Below are 18,329 nucleotides of genomic sequence, written 5' to 3'. Positions count from 1 at the left end.
TCCCTCCCTCCTTATTTCCTTCCTTCCTTCCTTCCTTTCTTCACTGCCTCCTTCCCTCCTCCCTTCCCGGCGGCATGTTCATTCCGTGCGACCGCGGCGGGGGCTCCGCCGCCCCCGACTTTAAAGGCTTCACTCTGCTCATGGTGAGTCACGCTCCTGCTTCCCCCTTCTCCCCGCCATCGGTGGGTTTGAGGGGTCGCTGCCCCGGGCCCCTGTGCTGAGGGCTCCGCTCCGCTCCGCTCCTGTGGGACGGGACACGGGGGGCTCTGGTGTCTCTCCCTGCCCTGCCCGAGGCTCGTCCCTGGGTGCTTGGCCGCGGGATAAGCCGAGAAGGTGCAGGGCAGGCGGTGTGTGTGGAATCTGTGAGGTGTTCTTCTGAGGAAAAGGGGGTTTGGAGGGCTCGGTCTGCAGCAGAGCTTAGCGCGGTTTTCTCTGTTTCTGTCAGCTTCTCCCTCCTCAGAACCCGGGGTTTGCCCCTGTCAAAATGATCCGCGCCGAGCTGCAATAGCTATATGTTATTTTAGAGCAATAGCTATATGCTGTTTTAGAGCTATAGTTATATGCTGTTGCTCTAAAAATTAATGCGCCCTATGTGCATTTACAAGACTTGCAGCACCCGTGGGTTGCCACTGCAATAAAAGCTTGGGGTTTTTTTCATTTAGATGCGATATATAAATGTTTCCAATGTAAAACAAACAAAAAAACAACAACAACAAAAAAAAAAAAACCACAAACCAAAAAACCAACAATTTCTGCTATATTTAAATCTCGGTTAGGATTGTTTCAGGGAGTGTTTTTATCGCCTTCACACATGGTGTGACATCAGTGTCAGGTCATGTGCCCGAGGTGGCGATGTCAGTGTGGGACGAGAGCTCCAGCGCAGGCTGCGGCGGGGCAAACCCCGTGATTTCTCCCCTTTTGCTGGGTTAGCTGCAGGGAACCCCATCGCTTCCCTGGCAGGGCTGCACAGCTCGGGATGACTGTGCAGGCTGCGCAGGAAGTAATTCCCGGTCAGCTGACAAGCAGCAGGAAACACATCACTGCCGTGCTCCTCGCGTGGCACCGGCGGGGAGCTGGCTACCAGCCAGGGCGTGGGGCTACTCAGTACAGCCGCGACCTCCTTCACTTTGTGTCAGCCTCAGATCCGGTCTCTGTCCGCAGTGGGCAGCAGCAGCAATTCGTAGATTTGATTCTAAATTAGAGGAAAGCAACCGAATGTTTTATTGTTGTCTTCCTGTAACAGTTTCTTTGGAAGGATACAGACTCTTGACTTTCCCTTTCCGTGCCATTATATTAGGTCGGTCTATTAGGTCATTATCTGCCCCGATTGACGACAACCCACAGCAATTCCTATGAAATGAATTCAGGAGCACCCTTATCATTTTCATCCTTAAAAAAATGAAAAACAACCTACTCTTGTCTGTGGGTCCGTCTGAGATTTAGAGGCTTAATATGTAATACCAGCGTTGTCTTTGGGCATCATGTGAGGTTTGCCAGTCTCACATCAGTTTTTTGAGTGGCTTTTATCTACTCTCAATCCAGAAATGAGGGGGAGGAGGTAGATTTCCAAGGTTTTCTTTCAGTTTACAATGAGACAGGATTATTCACAGAAGTGGCCAGGATGTTTTTGTGGAACAGGGACCAAATTCTGTATTTACCAATTCTTCTGGTAAGAAATGGTTATCTTTGCCAGAGGATGAGCAGCCACTTTTAGAAGTCATGTTTGACCAGATTTTAAGGAATTTAAGCTTTCGGTATTTGAAGAGCACCTTATGCCATCCATAAAGCACCCTGTAATTTAGCACATTCTGTTACTTCAGCCAGCAGTGTCCGTGGGAAATGTTGGTCAGCTGGCAATAGATCTGGTGATTTCCACACTTGACATGCCTAAAGTTGGTTACTTCTACACCGATTGCCTGGTGCCAATGGTTGGAAATAACCCATATGCAACAGCAGAAGAAAACTCAACGGAGCTGAGTATAAACGCTGAAGGTGGGTATTGAATGCTGAAGGTATTTTGAGGGGCATAAGATGCAAGAACATCACATTTACTTTTTTTGTTGTTAAATTTTGCTGATGTGCTTAAATTAAGGTCAGTAATAACAACTGCAGAAACCTACAAATAGGAACGTATTTACACTTTACAGAGGAAACTGTTCCTGTTGTTATTTTGGAAACCTAATTTGACATTTAGAACCAGTAAGAAATGTTGGATTTCAGCCATATTGCAAAACTCTCTGCGGTGTTAATCCAAAGCAATATCAAGGGTGCACATACTTAAAATAAATTATTGGAATACAAGTTGAGTTTCTGATTTAGAAGGATACTTAACCACTCTTCTTCCTTCCTACATACCTTTGCCTTTCTCGCACTCCCCCTACAAATGCTTAGTTTCTTTCCCTACACTGATGTTTGCATTTAATTTTTTTTTTACCCTCTTAAATCACAGAAATCTCGGAATAATCTCTCAATCTTTGCAGAGATTATCTGAATCATTACAGGAGGCAAATCTTCATATATCTTTCATAATTCAATCCTTTGAATTTAGTACAATTGAAATTAGGTCTGATGAAAATACAATGCACAGAAATATGTGTTGTTAACACAGTGGATGTTGTCAGGCTTTCCTGTAAGAATTGATAGCTGAAGGGTTTACTATCCTGAAGTTCGTAAATGGGATAATGCTTCATATGTTTAAACCCAGATCTCTTTCTCAGTTTCTTCTTAACAAGACTTAATGATTTCTTCTTATAGTGTACTCCTTACCTTCAAAGAAACTTGTAGTACTGCAGATCAGATCACCTTTTATAAAGGTATGTACGTTCATTGATTGTTCTTACTTCACTGTTTGGTTTGAATAGTTCTGCTGGCAAATAGTTTTAAGTGGCCTGGCAAAATTATTTTTCTACTTCATGCTGTAACACCTTCTGCAATTGGCACAGTTTTACTGATTTCTGCATTCATTGAGGGTTGAGGTTTTGCTTTTGTTTTTCCAAGCTCCACAACAGCTGCCTGTGTTGGTAGATTTTAGTGTAAATATCTCCTTAGTTATTAAGAGTCATGAAAATACAAAATGGTCTGGGTTATGTCTGTTTATTTTTTTCCCTTACATTTATTTTTTTCTGTGTTCTTTGTAATAGCTTTGGTTTTTTTGTGTGTCATACCAATTATTTCTGTAGTATGCTATATCCATTTAAACTGCATTCATTATGTAAAAATAAAGAATTTAGTATTACTGGACAGTGGCTGTAATTTAAAGTAAGCAGAATGCCATGCCAGAAAAAAATTTTGTGGTGCAGTATTTTAGCAGTTCAAACTGTGGAAAAATACTGTGTAATCCTGCCATCCCATCTTGCTCTGAAGTTTTTTCCTTTGGTATTAATGGCACACAAAGCAGGTGGTACTGTTGTTGTTGTCATGGTCTTAATGCTAATTCTTATAATTCTATGTGTAGTTTTGATTAAGTAAACAACCAGGGCAGTTCTCTGCTTTTTAAAAATCTATCTGGGGCTGAAGACTAAGTGGATATGAACAATTAACTTACATCACTGCTAAATATACTATGTAACACCTAGTATTGTTAAGGACCCATTAAATTTTTCACTTTTTGTCTGTGTCTTTGCGTAAAGAACAAGTACAGGCCATTCTGTGAAACCCTGCTTTCTTGGGTGAAGAGCAGCAACTGTGCCAGGGTTGTCCTTCTGTCCAGCAGCCACGCGTACCAGCGCGACGATGAGCAGCTTCTGGGGTATGTTTGTGTCCCTAAAAGACCTAAATGATGTTTCTGGGGTTTTTTGGCTGACATACTTCCCTCTACTTCCATGTACTTAGTACTTCTCACAGGGTGCTTTTGCTTGCATATGTGTACATAGGTCATAAAATGCTTAGTATACTATTAAAACATGATGTTATACAGGATTAATCTCTGAATTTTCTGGGTTACTACTGTCAAAAGTTCTGATCAAATGAAAAGCTGTAAGCAAATTGCACTTGGCCTGCACTGCCAGGCAACAGAGCCTCGGTTTTAACTTGTGGCTGCAAGCAATGTCAGGGATTAACTGCTGACATACAGGTCACAGATTACATTTTTAACAGTTGATTACAATATTGGTTCCTTTCCTACCTCTTCTTCATCGTTCTGTTTGTGGAAGGTTTTCTTTAATACAGTAAGTTGTCATTCCTTTTTGTTTTTTTAATAGGAAGTTATCAGTTATTATTTGTCAGGAGGCAGCTACAAGGTTGCAACTGCAATGTATTTTTACTAATATTACCCATTTAAAAACCAAGCATTTCTTGCTGATTGAAGGGCATCATAACTGGTGATTTAATGAAAAACAAATAAAATCCGTATTTCTGCAAATAAAACCAGTATTTCTGCAGTTGTTATGCTCAGGCTCTATAAATATGTAGGGCCACAAAGGAGGTTTAGATCTATGCACGTTCCTGATGTAGTGGTAGATCCATACAATTTCAGGATGGCCAGCTAACATGGAATGAAATGAGAGGGACTGATGGTTATTTGATGAGGTCTGAGTCATAAGTTGTGGTAATTTAAAGCCCGCCCAGCTCCCTCAGCCCCACAGAACAACTCCCTTATAGCAGATTTACCAAAGAGTGAGGGTAGTGCATTCAGAAAATACTTTTAACTTGACTGAAATCTGAATGTATTAGTAGTGTAAGCTTATTAAAAATAGTGTATCCTGGTGAAGTCCAAGTTGACCCTAACAGATTGTGAATTAATCACCTCCTATCTGAAGGAAGAAAAAACATGTTTTATTTGTAAATTATTTTAACAACTATAAGCAGTTCCCCTATTTATGTGCTTATGTATTTAGCACTTGTCTGTTATTTGAGCCCTTAAAAGTCGGGTACCTACATTCTATTTGTAGCAGAAAGCTGAGTAGTTTGTACAGTTCTGAGGCCACAGACTTACTTTCTAACTTCGACCTGAAGAGGGAGAGAATGTCAGAGCAATTCTTCATGGCAGATGTGAGGTCCTCAGTGCTTGCACCTTCTGTCTGCCACAAGTGGTAGCTGGGGTAGTGTCTGTCCTTGGCAGACTGAAGGCATCCTTGACTTGTTTCTAGGACACCACTGCGCTACCTGCTCACACCTGATCTGGAGAAAGCAGTTGGGGGCCGCATGCAGGAGTTGAACTGGAAAGAAATGGAAAAAGTAGCAGCTTACCCTGGAGTAAGTGACACAGACAAAGTTCTGCATATACCTGGAGGAGGCATCACAAAACTGTTGTTCACTGAGAGGTGAGTTGCCTAAAGAGAAGCACAGAAAGATATCAGAAGTCACGTTTTTAGTACTTGGGTAAAATTGTCTTATAAAGTGCTATGTTATAGGAAAAGAAAAGTCCTTCTTTTTACAGAACAGGGCTTTATAGGAATAGAACTTCTTTCAGGTCAGACCCATAATTAAGAGGAAGAGAAGTAGAGAATTCTGTGTCATAAAGTTAGAATAAGATAAAAATATAAGGGAATGGGCTACAGGAAAGTAATAAAGCCTTTACAGTTATGATCATGATCAACCTGGAATCTGATATTATGCAAACCACGATCTGTAAATAGTAGAATTCCTGTACCTGTGCTACTTTAACTAAAACTGTTTCCTGAGGCAAATGGTTCCAACATCAGTTATACAAAAAAAACCAAAAACCCACAAACAATTCTGAGCACTAAGAATGAGTTAAGATTTCAGGGCTAGCAAAAAAATTAGATGTGGGGGTTTTGTTAAAAGGTGTGTGTATCAGAAGTTGTGCTGAAAGCATGCCTGAGTTTTTAAATTTTGGATACTAATACTCATTTATAGCACAACTGTGTAGTTCTGCAAAAGATGTGTTGGATCAGGTGTAAAATTGACTTTTATTTTTTAACTATTACTTTTGACACCTGTCCACACTGTTGCATTCAACAGCAGTGAAGTTCCTAATGCCATGCTTACCTTTATACTGACTTCAGTATGGAAACAATATATAATTGCAAAAGAAAAGACCTGCCAGGACTTGGGGAAAAAAAAATTAAAATAACAATCTTAATATCTAAATGAAAAAATGAGAATATTCCAAGTAAAGTAGTGACATGCAGCCTGCAAAACTGCTGGTTTCAAATACACAGAAAGAGAAGGAGTGATTGTACCAAAGGATGTGAAAAATGCCTCACCAGCACAAAAATGCTAACCAAGTACATAAAAGAGGCCTGAGTACTCTTGCAAGATGTAGGATTCCTGCCTTGCAAAGTAAAGAAAAAATTCAAGACTAAGAAAAAGAGCATGAAGTGTGAAAATGTGATCAAGGAAATCTGGAGAGGGGGAAAAAAAAAAATGTATCTCCATACATTTTTCCTTTTTGGTTTTTGCTTTTCACCAGATACATGCATATTGTTGCTGCTCTTTATACGTAAATATAATTGTGGATCTCAAAATGAAGTACAAATGCATGCTCATTTTTGTTGCAGCTGTTCAAAGGGAATCCAAATGGCAGTTCTTCTGAAATTTTGCTCAGAAGGAGACAACATCCCTGATGCATTTGTTCTTGTTAACTATCTTAATGAATGGCTCCAGCTAATTAAAACTGAAGTAAGTAATGTTTGATCTAAATTTCTTGCCTCCATATTTTATATCCATTATTTTCATTTTTCTTCAGTCCAGATGGGTTCATTTTGGCTCTTGGTCATCAAGAATATGCAAAATTAAATACATATTTTGATTTAAATCTCACTGGGATTTTCCCCACCTGAAAAAACAAATCTGAACACCAGTTCTTTTGTTTGACAGGTGTGGGCAAAAACTGTGTAAAGGTTTGATAGAATTCTCTCTTCCAGTGCCCTTCTCTAAAGCAACCCACCGTGACACTGACACTTGTACTACTGCCCATTATTTTAATACCCGTTCCAGAGTTACGTATTTACTACTTAAAACTTAATTATTCTGGGTTTGTTGCAGAGCAACAATTCCACAGATGCTTCTTCACAGTGGAAGATACCGAGTTCTTGGCGCTTGCTTTTTGGCAGTGGTCTCCCACCTGCCCTCTTCTGATCAGCTCTGAACTCGCTGTGAGTCACGCGTGCGGTCGCAGATGTCCCTTGAGGTAGTGATTACACAGTAATTGCCAAGGAGCAGCAGCTTGCTTTGGTGTCTACATAAATGCTTTATTTAAGAAAAATTCCTTTTGTGTATGTGAGTAGCTAAAGAAATTAAGATAACTTTTGCAAACTCACCAAAGATATATGTTTTGTACAGTTGTTTATTGAGTAACTTTGGTTGGAAGTTTTTTCTAATAAAATACTTTTTAAGAAATCTTTTTCCCTGGTTAAGTGTTACTGCCATGGACGAGCTTATGGTGCTCCTTCTTAATGCAGCTGAGAACTGAGAGTGATATGTAGGCATGGATTTTCTTGGAAGAAAGAAGTTCCTAATGCCATGCTTACCTCCTCTGCCATGTCAACTGTGGATCTTAACTTTTTTTTCAAAACTTCCTGGTGAGTTAAGTCAAGGTCAGAAGTGATCTGGTTTTGCATTCTTTTCCCAATGCTGTTGTGGTAGCTTCAACTGGGGAGATTGCAAGCAGTGTAACAGCCTGTTCTGTCTTTTCTGTCTACATAGAATGGTTTGGGTTGGAAGGGATCCTGAAGATCCTCTAGTTCCAATCCCACTGCTGTAGGCAGGGACACCTTCCACTGGAACAGGTTGCTCAGAGCCCCAGCCAAACTGGTCTTAAACACTTCCAGGGATGAGGCATCCACAACTTTTCTGGGCAACCTGAGCCTGTGCCTCACCACCCTCACAGTAAAAAATTTCTCCCCAATTCTCAACCTAAGCTTGCTCTCAGTTTGAAGCCATTTCCCTTTATCCTGTCACTACATGCCTTTGTAAAAAGTCCCTCTCCAGCTCTCTAGTAGGCTCCCTCTGGGAACTGGGAGGCCACAATTAGGTTACCCTGAGCTTTTTCCAGGCTCCTGTTCATTTCCAGAAGCTGCTAAGATGCTGAAACTAAAGTTTCTAGGTCAATAAGCTGCCTTAGACTGAACATGAATACAGTGCTCTATAAAATAATTAGGGAACCTTGCCTGGTATCAGGCAGTCTGGTATCTGTGTATTTTACAGGTTTAGTCTGAGACAGCAGTTACGTGATGGACAGTTCACATGTTCAGAGTTTGTGATGGTCCCTGTTGCATTACAGTATTTAGCAATGTGTTCAGTTCTGATGTTTTGGAAGTGCTTGGTCACATCAGCTGATTTAAAAGCAACTTTATATCATGGGTGCAAGATGGTCAGTTCTAGAGTTGAAAAGTGAGAATTAACCTAAATATATTTTTAGGAGTTCCCACACGTATCCTGACTAAATTGGTGAGTCAAAATGCAGATGCAGTCAGGGAATGCAGACAAAAGGCCATGTGTAGCACAGGGCAAGTCTGATAAGCCTAAAGCTAGTTGGAAAAAATAACCATATTCAAACTGAGCCAAGTGACTATGAGGTGTATATAGAGCAGGAGGGCAAATTAAATCTTGAAGAACTGAAGGACCAGACAGAAGCAATGAAAGGGGTGTTACTTGCTTTGCAGTATTTTTCTTAAGTGAGCCACAGATATTCAGTACCTCCTCGAGAGGCACAGCCGAGTGAAACCTTGAGAAGGGGAAGGGAGAACACTGGGAAGACTTTGTGAAAGAGAAAATCCTCAGGGCTTTCTTGTTCCCCGTGGAGAAGGTAGAGGGCAGTCGGATCCTTGTGAGTGGAACAAGGACGCAGCTTCTGCAGGGCCGGCAGTTCCGCGGGCGGTCGCCGCAGGGCGGGCAGCGCTGCCCTTGGCCCCGAGCCGCTCCTGCCTCCAGTGCCCGGGACAGGCGAGCGCAGCCCCTGCACACACCAACACCTTCCTGCAGGACAAGGCCGCGCCTTTGGCCTGATGTTCAGAGGACTAGGAAAAATAAAACGCACCTCTGCAACACTGCTCTTGAACATGGGGAAAAAACGGCCATCAGTAAATCCTAGTTTTTTCATAGCGAAAAAAATGCCTTTCACAAACAAGTCTGATCATTCTAACCCGATTTCTTTAAAGGCTGCCATTACACACTCACTTGTCCTTTCTCTCCTCTTCCTTCACCTTTTTAAATACACTTTCCCAGCAGTAGTCAAGAACGGGGGCCTGTGTAGTAATAACCCAACAAGTGCACTGGTCAGAAAGCCAAGATTTCTGTCACAAGGCAGCACTCAATGAAACCTGGCAAAGCCCTGGGTTTGGAACTCCTGTATCTTAATCTCCTTTGCCGATTCATCAAGCTGGCTGACATCAACTTCATTCCAGCATCTCAGTAGCTGAAAACCATTTACAAGCTAAGGGCAATTAGCATTTTTATTAGGATATTCAGCTGTCTATGCCCCACAAGATAAACTAGTTGTGTATGTGATAGCAGCAGGTAGACTAATGAAGCACATGCACATTTCCAGTAGTCATGCAGTGCATGCTTACTCACAACCCCAAGAGGGGGAAAATAATGAAAACTTAAACCATAGCAAAAGGTAAAAGGCATGAACAGCTGGAAGCTTTACGCAAAGATGTCCCACGTGGTATAAACAGGCCCTGTTCCTGTAATCAACAACAGCAGGATTTATTGCAGTGGTTTTGGCAGAGCTTGATCTCTTGGTACAAACACTCCTGGTTTCACAGCTGCACCAACTTGAAAATGGAAACTGAATCAAGTCACAATGTTGTTTTCTCCTCCAGCATAGGCTCAGAACAATAGTAAACCTTGTAAAGAAAACAAAATTTGGACAAACCAGACTGGCAATTTAGACTATTTCAGGACGGTGTCAAGTGTGTCTTTAGCTCAAGTAATAGCATTATGTACTCTCTGCTTCAGCTTCCTCTTCAAGTTCAACACAACTCTGAATATGACTGCTTTCATGAATAGGCCTCAACACCAAATTCTGCTAAGATTTCAGGCTGCTGCCTTTTTTAGCAAAAAGTGCCTGAGTTGGCTGAGATTTCCCCCCTCTTCCACACTTCACTTTCAGTAACTATATGACTTGTACAAAAAACTGTTACAAAAATATACAACGTGCAAATCCCACGTAAAACCCCACCACATGGCAGTTTAGACAGTCATAGTAAATATATAGGGGTTTTGTGAGTTAAGGTTTATCTGAAGCCATCAGAGAACATGTGCAGAATTGAGATCAACTCTGTTACCGAAGGCACAAGGCTGGAAACCCTGCTGACCCCACTGGAAGAACTCCTTTACACAGCACTGTGGCTTACCCATTTCCAATCTATCCTGACTGTGTCAAGGAGAACACTGACAGAAGGTGGGAGACATGGAGGAAAATACCGTACATACAACACACGGCAATGGCACAATCCAAAACCTGTTTAATTACAGACACCATTGACTTTTGTGCGCTTCAGTTTTGTTCCTCAGCTCCCGTTAACTACACAGGACCGTGGGTCAAGAGAGGTCAGGTTGTCCATCTTTCTTCCCTTTAGAGCATCACCAGCAGAACACTTTCCCATCACAAAGTTATTCTGAACATTTTGTGCATATTTTATAGCAAACATAAAAAGGATTACCAAACTGACTGGTCAGATTAGTAAAATAAGATTCTTAGTGGTGTATTACAAAAGAAATGTGCAAGAGTTCCTCCTAAATCAAACTACAATACTTAGCATTAATGAAAATACTTGCATAAAGCGCACTCTAATAATTTTGCCATTTTCCATTTAAGACAGGTATCAGGAAACCTTAAGGCAAACCCCTTCTTTTTCCACAACACACACTCTTTAACAGGTTCTCCCTAACATAACGCGCACACAACAGCACATCATCAAGTTAAAAAAATATTTAATGCTGCCAAAAAGTATAAAAATACAATAAGAATGGCAGTACAAAACAAAATATTTCCTAATTTATTTCTTTTACATCTTTCTACATTAATACAGGCATTATAAAAACACACGATGGCAAATTATTTCGTTTTGCAAAGTAGCACACGCTGCTGGTGGTCTTCATCCCCTCGGTGCAGTTTACGCTGTAAACAGATAACTGAGGTCTTCTTGGTACTTAACAGACCTCACTTTTTGTTCCCGAAGAGGGGGTTCATGTCTCGCTTTGCATGTCAATAGTTTGCAGTTTATAGCTGCAGAATATTCACAAGTCTTGAAGGCTTAGGTGTCAGTCAGTCTCGGCCTGCGACATACAACCAAAAGAAAGTCACCGATTCAGTACAGAATACGGGGATAAAAAACAACAAAAAAAAAAACAACAAAAAAAAAAAAAAAAAAAAAAAAAAAAAAAAAAAAAAAACCTAAGAACTGACAGTGGATTTGCAGCTCACTGTCAACACCAAACAGCTTCTCATGTGTTCCCTGGAGCAACTACTGCCTCTGAGCAAGTGCTCTTGGAAAGCCGTTGCTTTTCCAGAAGGTGTTTCCATGTTACAGTACGAGGCACATCCTTGCTGGAGAGTTTCAAGCACAGGGCTCAGTCCAGCAAACCACTTCCTCACACCTTTAACCACAAGCACTGCAGAAGTCTCCTTGGGCCTCAGTAGGACTATGGCAGGCTGCATCTCAGAACACATCACCTCTCACAGCTTTGTAGGCCAATCCTGCTACAGCGGCACAAAAGTAACTGTCTCTAGGCAAAGATTTCCTGTAGTGAGAAAGACACCCCAGCACTGGACACTTTTTTCTTAGGCAAGGCAAAGCTCCACTCCGAGCCTACAGAAAGAGACCTTGGTGTTCACAGCACCACACCCCCAAGCTACTACGGGTAAAATGCGTCTGAGTTCTGCAAGGACTACACTGATTCATAAAGCAGCTTTCCTCCACCAGTTACGACACATTGAAAGAGGGCTTCCAAATATTTATCCTTCCAATTTAAATAAAGACTCAGACAGAGATGCAATTTCGAACACGTTTATTTTTTGTACATAAAAATGAAAGACTGACTTAAAACTTTGGGGGCAAACAAAAAGGCCCAGGAAGACTACTGTGTGTCACATCACCTTTGCAAGTACAGTCCTCTGGCTTAAGCCACTTGGCCCTGCAGAAGACTTCCTCTTTTGTCATTGTTAATTTAGTTTCTCATGCAGTCCTCAAGTGTCTCAGGTTTTACTATAATGCCAAACAGCAAACTAAATAATTTGGTTTACATTCATTAAACATAAAGCTAACCAGGCTTTTTCATTGCCTGCATGACCCAGTCACACATACATGCATACATATTTATGCCTCCTCCCTTTTCAGGGGGACATAAACTGATGTCAGTAAACCATATTACTCGAGCTTTAACAGAATAAGCTACGTTTCACTGGCAACATCTCACTCCCATAACAAATCCAGAGGTTTATTTCCAAATTGCTATTTCACACTGAATTAAATTATTTTACTTAATACATTTCAAGGAAAATACAGATGTACCGTCACTAAGTGGACTGTCCCTGCACCAAAAACACAAATAGGAAACCTAAAGGATTAATTCCAAATTTGCAAACCCCTTGCAGTGGAGGTCCAAATGTTTGCTAGGTATTTTTTCATGAACACGTGCATGATTTGTACACAAGTGTTTATCTGAGACTCAAACACTGTTTAATCAGAGATGCCCACTATGCATCAAGTATTTCGGCTGATGCATTTCCAGAGAAGAGGGGAAGAACAAACATAGTAACATTCTGAATAGAGCCCAACAACATTTTAGAAGTAGCATGGGACCAGCCAGCAGCTTGCCAGAAACTGGGGAGGGGGAGAGAAGAGGGGTCAGAAGGCATGTCCTTCAATTTCACCCTTTAAGCATTTCCTATGACACAGGTGACTGGGATCGACAGTTCTTCATTTTGGCCCATATTTGTTCCTATTTAACATCCAAGCTGTGCAAAACTGCTGCAAATTTAAATCCTACAGAATAACAAAGTATCACAAGGGCTTAGTGTGCAGCACAGAAAACAATCCTCCAGATTTTAGGTTTTAAGGATTAGTGATGGACCAGAAAGAAGATTTTTATCCGAATTATTTCCTGGAATGTACAAAGAGATCAATCATTTGATTTTCCTTACTATTCTCATACTGTCATGAACAATTCACTGTTCAAAACAGTTTTGTCCAAGGCTTGTACTGGTTCCTCCTCCTTAAATTATTAACAGTTAAAGACTCCCAAGGTACTTGCAAGCACAGAACCAAACCAAACTTTCACAGAACAACTGCTGCATGTGCAAGTCCTGCTTTATTGCATCAAGAAGGTAACAGAGTGTGAGGTGATCTGAATTGGCTGCCCCCTGCCCTGCCCCACCCTGAACTGAGGAATGCTTACTCAGGATCAAGAAAACTGAAAAGCCAGAATTTAGAAGATGGAACCAGGAAAAAAATCAAGTGACAACTTGACAAGCTGCAGTTAGAGCTCAGTGCCTGTAAGATCCTGGTAGCCCAGGAAATCCGTCTCATGCCAAAAGAAGGGCAATAAATGACAGTGTGGTATCAGTCTAAGTTTCGCCTGCACTTTTTCCTTAGCTGCTTTTAAGTATTTAGAATAAAATCTGGAATATTTCTGTTACAAAAGCATTTAAATTACATTCCGTGTATTTTTCTATAACCAAAATATCTTTATAAGGCACATACATTTACACCTACTATCAGTTGTAGCTGATACTGAAAAACCTGTCCTCAATTTAAAGGAAAAAAAATCTATTGACAGTCTTCTTGCTGGCTAGAAGTTACTGTGGTTGTAAAAATTGTGAAATGTCTTAAAATACATGAGCTGTGTGCCTGTGCTATGTCCCAGCAGTCAGCAAGTCATTTTGCTATTTGAGCTGGATGGTTGGTCAGCAATGCCGTGGAACAAATTGTCTTGTCCTACTGATGCACAAGTTCCCAAATCCAGTACTCTATGAAACTACACTTGTTTTCCTCATCAGGACCCTTCAGCATCTGTTTACTATACAAACAGCGTAGTCCAGAATAGTATCGGCTACTGCAAAATGAGAATTTTAAAGAGTAAACTGTACTTAGCTTTGTGTAGTAAATGTCAGAGTAATTGGGCCCCATGCCTCGTATATGACTACCAAGCTTGGATGTACTGGAAAACTTTGAAGTCAATTCCTTTGAATAAGGAGCAAAGTAATCATCCAGCTCTTTGAGTATTTTTCAGCAGTAAATCCAAGAAGTGCTTTACAAAATGGGGGAGGGGGGTGGAAGAAAACCCCCAAGACCCCACACCCAACAGAAAATGGAAAGAGAAAACACAACTTCTCTGAAGTCACCCAACAAGGCAATGCTTGAATAAATAAAATTCACATTTCAAAATACAATCCAATCCTACACATTATTAGATTCTAACTTGAACAACAAGCTACATTCAGCCACATACCATTTCTGTATTCAAAAGTAATTTAAAGGGCAGAAAATGGTTTGTGTTACATTACTATATAGAAAGTGTTATTGCCCAAGTAATGGAAAGGGAGTGCTCAGTAATTTTAAAGGAGCTGTAGCACAGATATTCCCAAAATATTAGTCAAGTGTTTTACTAGCACGTCTCTCTAATACAGTGCTGGGGAACCTGAAAAGCAGTTCTAGACTTTGTGAAGCTACCAAAATGGCTCATACAGCTGAAAACACTGGGTATGGCAGAACACTACCAACATTTCTTTTCTATTAGAGCAACCCTTGAAAGTCCACCTACAGTTTCCTTTGATGTGCTTTCTACACCTATTACTGATGAATTAATTTTATTTTTTCTAGCAATTAAAATCTATAGACACACAAAACATTATGTTTCACATTTAATGGAATGTCAAAACTTGAACAATGTTGGCCTTCAAACAGTAGCTGAAGTCTGAATTAATTAACATTAATCAACAGTATAATTTGCAGTGGGAGCTAAGTTCTCAAAAGCCTTAAAAAAATCAAATTTCTACGTCTTACTTAAATAATGAAAACTACAAAAAATAAATAAGGAATGCAAATTAACAGAGTAGAAACTGGCAAGTGCTTTATCAGACCTCTAGCTGCTCATTTCAAATGGGAGAGTCAAATATGGGGAATGGTTGCACTGTTCTTTTCATGCACAAATTATAATTACATTTAGTTTCAAAATGAAATTCTTTTGGTCAGAAATTTGTACAAACTGAGCTTTTGAAAGTACAGTGAACTACAAAAAGATTAAATATGCAATTATAAAATATATTTATCCTAGGTCGTAAGAATATAAAATGTTTATGTTCATGTCACTAGTACATTACACATTACACATATTTAAGGATAACTTCTTTGCATTAATAATGTAAATGATACAACACTGTTTATTGCTTATGTCAGGCATGTAAATTTAAATCCAGACAGCCTTCGGTAGCTAAACCTCCATGGTTCAGCATTTGCTGAAGATCTGGTAGAACACCATTTTTAAAAGTGTATAAACAGTTGCGGCAAGTTTGTACCTGCTCATATAAACAAAAACCATCAACTCTCTTGGGGGGGCAGCGGTTCATTTTTCTAAGTACCTGCAGGGGAAAGTCCTGAGATGTCGACACAAGATCAAGTTTACATCACTTCTCTATTGTATGTAACAGTCTGTACCCATTCCAGGAATAAGGAGTTTATGCTTAAAGTCACACCCCTACTCATTACCTTCCAGCAAAATTAGCCGTTGGAGAGGTCACACTTACTGTTTACTTACAAGGAATGTTATTGAAAATACATTTTCCAGCAATAAGCACCAACTAAAATCAGTGTACCAAACCCAATCTTAGTGAGAATAGGTTTCCAGTATAACCACCTTTTTCTTTTTCTTTCAGTCTCATTTAGCTTCTGCTTCATCTGCTGCAGCTTCTGTGCTGTGTTCGCTCTTCTATCCTCCCGCAGTCGTTTTCGGACAGAACTTAAAAAGAAAAAAACGTAAATCTTACACTGAAGAACAGGAAAAAAGGCTATTATCATATCCAACACTTCCAGTAGTTAACCCACCAGTAGCATATGACAGCAGTATATAAAATCCAAACCAAGCAATCTTTTATTATGTTTTAACCACCTTAATGTAGAGAGTTTCAGATAGTGAAGCCCCATGAATAAGTAAATGACAGATGTAAAGATGTATATGGTACTTCATCTACAAGTTCAACAGAGAACAGAGTTAGTTAAATTATGTGAGCAGAGGCTTTCACCCCTGTCTCTGCCCCATTTGGTGGCTGAAATGTTTTGCATGGAGGCTGCTTTTATACGCAATGCCAGGTATGATGTACAAGCGTCACAGTACTTACACGGCGCCTCCACTGCAGAGTTCACACCAGCCTCAATGATACACTGACCCCAACCCCTACTCACAGCTGCATGCAGCTTTAATAGTACTCATCTCAGGATGTAAACCAGATCATGATAAAGGACACAATAAACCAGAGTTCAGTGTGGTACACTACCAGGACCACCTTGTAATTCTTGTCTCCAAAAGTGCCCTCACAATCTCTAAGACAGCATAACTCTGACACAAAAACCAACTTTCTTTGACTTCCAACACACAGCCACCACTCACATCCATACCCTCACTCCTGCTTGTGAGGGGTTCCTTCAAACATCTACAGAATTGCTGTCATTCTCTCTCAAAACACTCATGAATACACAGAAAGAAACCCATAGGGGCATTTGGTGAGCCAGCTGTTATTTCAGAATTCCAGCTTATCTACACAGAACTGCTGTGTCTCATCTCGGGCTGCAGCCCTTTGGGACAGACACTGCCTCCTTCTGTTCACCACATGGCTCAGCTTGGCACAGCCCTGGCCCAGTTTTTGGATCTCTGACCATGGATCAACATTTGGTGACCCGCGTGTTGGAAGGCCCAAGTGACACACAGTGCCTTCCAGCTGAGGCATCAGCACTCCTAAGAGAAAGGCAAATTCACCTGACACAGCTGAGCCACAGGAACCTACTCTCAGCAGGCAGATTTAACACGAACAGAGGCTAATACACGGCTCCAGTGGTACAATTTCAACCACTATACAGAAAGTGGTATTGTGATCAAACCTTTGTGTTTCTGAGGAACCATGTATTTTTTGAAACATAAGTCAGCATAGTATTTAAAAATCAGTATGAAATTATGCTGGACAATTTTAGGACCTCATTCACACTGCACAATGGAGTTCACTGACAATCTGTAAGAAAATGCTTTCAAAAGTGTGAGGTCTAGCTGGTTCAGTTAGAGACATTTGCTTTTCTTCTCTTGACCTCTTAACAGTAAAACCATATCACAAAGAATCACTGAGGTTGTATTTTTAAAATCATTAAATAAGACAGTCAAATACCACGTGTCCTCCCCTGCTACTGCAGAAAGATCTTGAAGGTTTTTTACAATAAGAAAAGCAGACAATAATTCAACCTTTTGAGAGAGTGCATCTGCCTTTTAAAAGTTTATCTTGCCTACTTTTCAATGTTCCCATCTGTGATATCTTGAACTTTAGTGGACAGGTCAGTGTTTATTTTCTCCATTTGATCTTTGTTCTCCAGGGCTATGCTGTTCCCATTGTACTTCTCTGTGGTTATTTTGGTTGGGTGTGGAGGAGACTGCTCGGAACTTGGCGCTTGGTCCTCCTTAGAGAGCTCCTTCCACCGTTTCTGAAAACAAGGAGAACATATTTCAAACATTCCCCTAACATTAAAGGGCCCCCTTGCCAAGATGTCTTCCAAAAGAAGAGTCACAGAAGTAGATTAAAGGAACTACCAGATCAAGAAAAAAAAATTGCTACATGAAGAAATAAAGTTCGGTCAAGATGTGTCTCGTCCAACAACCATGAATGATCCTTTTTTCTGTTTCTCTGGGATGGTGCCACTGTGAAGGCATGAGGCCACTGTCTCCAGAGTCTGTACTGTCCACAGCAGCTCCACAATTAGGAAGCATCCTGTCTTAAAAATCCTGCGCTGTCCAGCACTTCTCATCTCCCTCTACTTGCTACAGGCCTGTGCTGTGCTCTTACCTTTTCTGGCTTCAAAATACAAAAGGACTTTGTATGCAAGAACTGCCTAAGAAGAGAGAACTGGGAAACTTTAACAAAGAGTTATCTATGCCAGAGTCATGGCCTACTATTTCACCTAGTGGCCCATTAGTCCAGAGATCTACTGCATCATAAAAGAGTTATTCACCTTGTTTTGAGAAGTAATCTGAAATGAGATGGAAGAAAAAAAGAAATTGCAAGTAAACCTGTTTTGCTATATCTCTGTCCTAATGATAAATAGTCTGAAGGACTTGCTGCAAAAACTTCATGCAGAAAAGAACCCTAGAAAGTGCACAGGAAGGAAAAGAATCAGCCCTAAAAAACAGTCACTTCTTTTCTCACACAAATCAGCCAGTGCCTA

At 40.6% G+C, this 18,329-nt stretch overlaps 2 protein-coding genes across 3 annotated transcripts in view; one reads left to right on the top strand and one right to left on the bottom strand.

Moving 5' to 3' along the window:
- Positions 1-8: 8 nt before the first annotated feature.
- Positions 9-7,306, top strand: PSMG2 (proteasome assembly chaperone 2). The gene is made up of 7 exons (XM_032121506.1): positions 9-143; positions 1,821-1,992; positions 2,755-2,813; positions 3,630-3,748; positions 5,088-5,261; positions 6,462-6,582; positions 6,949-7,306. The coding sequence occupies exons 1-7, from the start codon at positions 75-77 to the stop codon at positions 7,039-7,041; spliced, it is 807 nt and encodes a 268-aa protein (XP_031977397.1). The 5' UTR covers positions 9-74; the 3' UTR covers positions 7,042-7,306.
- A 3,047-nt stretch (positions 7,307-10,353) lies between these two features.
- The window catches only part of PTPN2 (protein tyrosine phosphatase non-receptor type 2), a 31,844-nt gene continuing 23,868 nt past the window's right edge, over positions 10,354-18,329 (bottom strand). The window contains exons 8-10 of one of the 2 annotated variants that reach the window (XM_032121496.1): positions 17,401-17,591; positions 15,766-15,867; positions 10,354-11,187 (exon numbers count right to left, since the gene is read on the bottom strand). In XM_032121496.1, the coding sequence (XP_031977387.1) occupies positions 11,166-11,187; positions 15,766-15,867; positions 17,401-17,591 (315 nt within the window). In that variant the 3' untranslated portion in view covers positions 10,354-11,165. Of the gene's footprint in view, positions 11,188-15,269; positions 15,868-17,400; positions 17,592-18,329 lie in introns of those variants that run through there. The other variant, XM_032121488.1, reaches the window with a different exon arrangement.

This window comes from Corvus moneduloides, chromosome 1, assembly GCF_009650955.1.
Source record: "Corvus moneduloides isolate bCorMon1 chromosome 1, bCorMon1.pri, whole genome shotgun sequence".
NCBI lineage: Eukaryota > Metazoa > Chordata > Aves > Passeriformes > Corvidae > Corvus > Corvus moneduloides.
The sequence above is the reverse complement of the archived record's forward strand: the minus strand, read 5'-3'. Positions and strand labels throughout refer to the sequence as shown.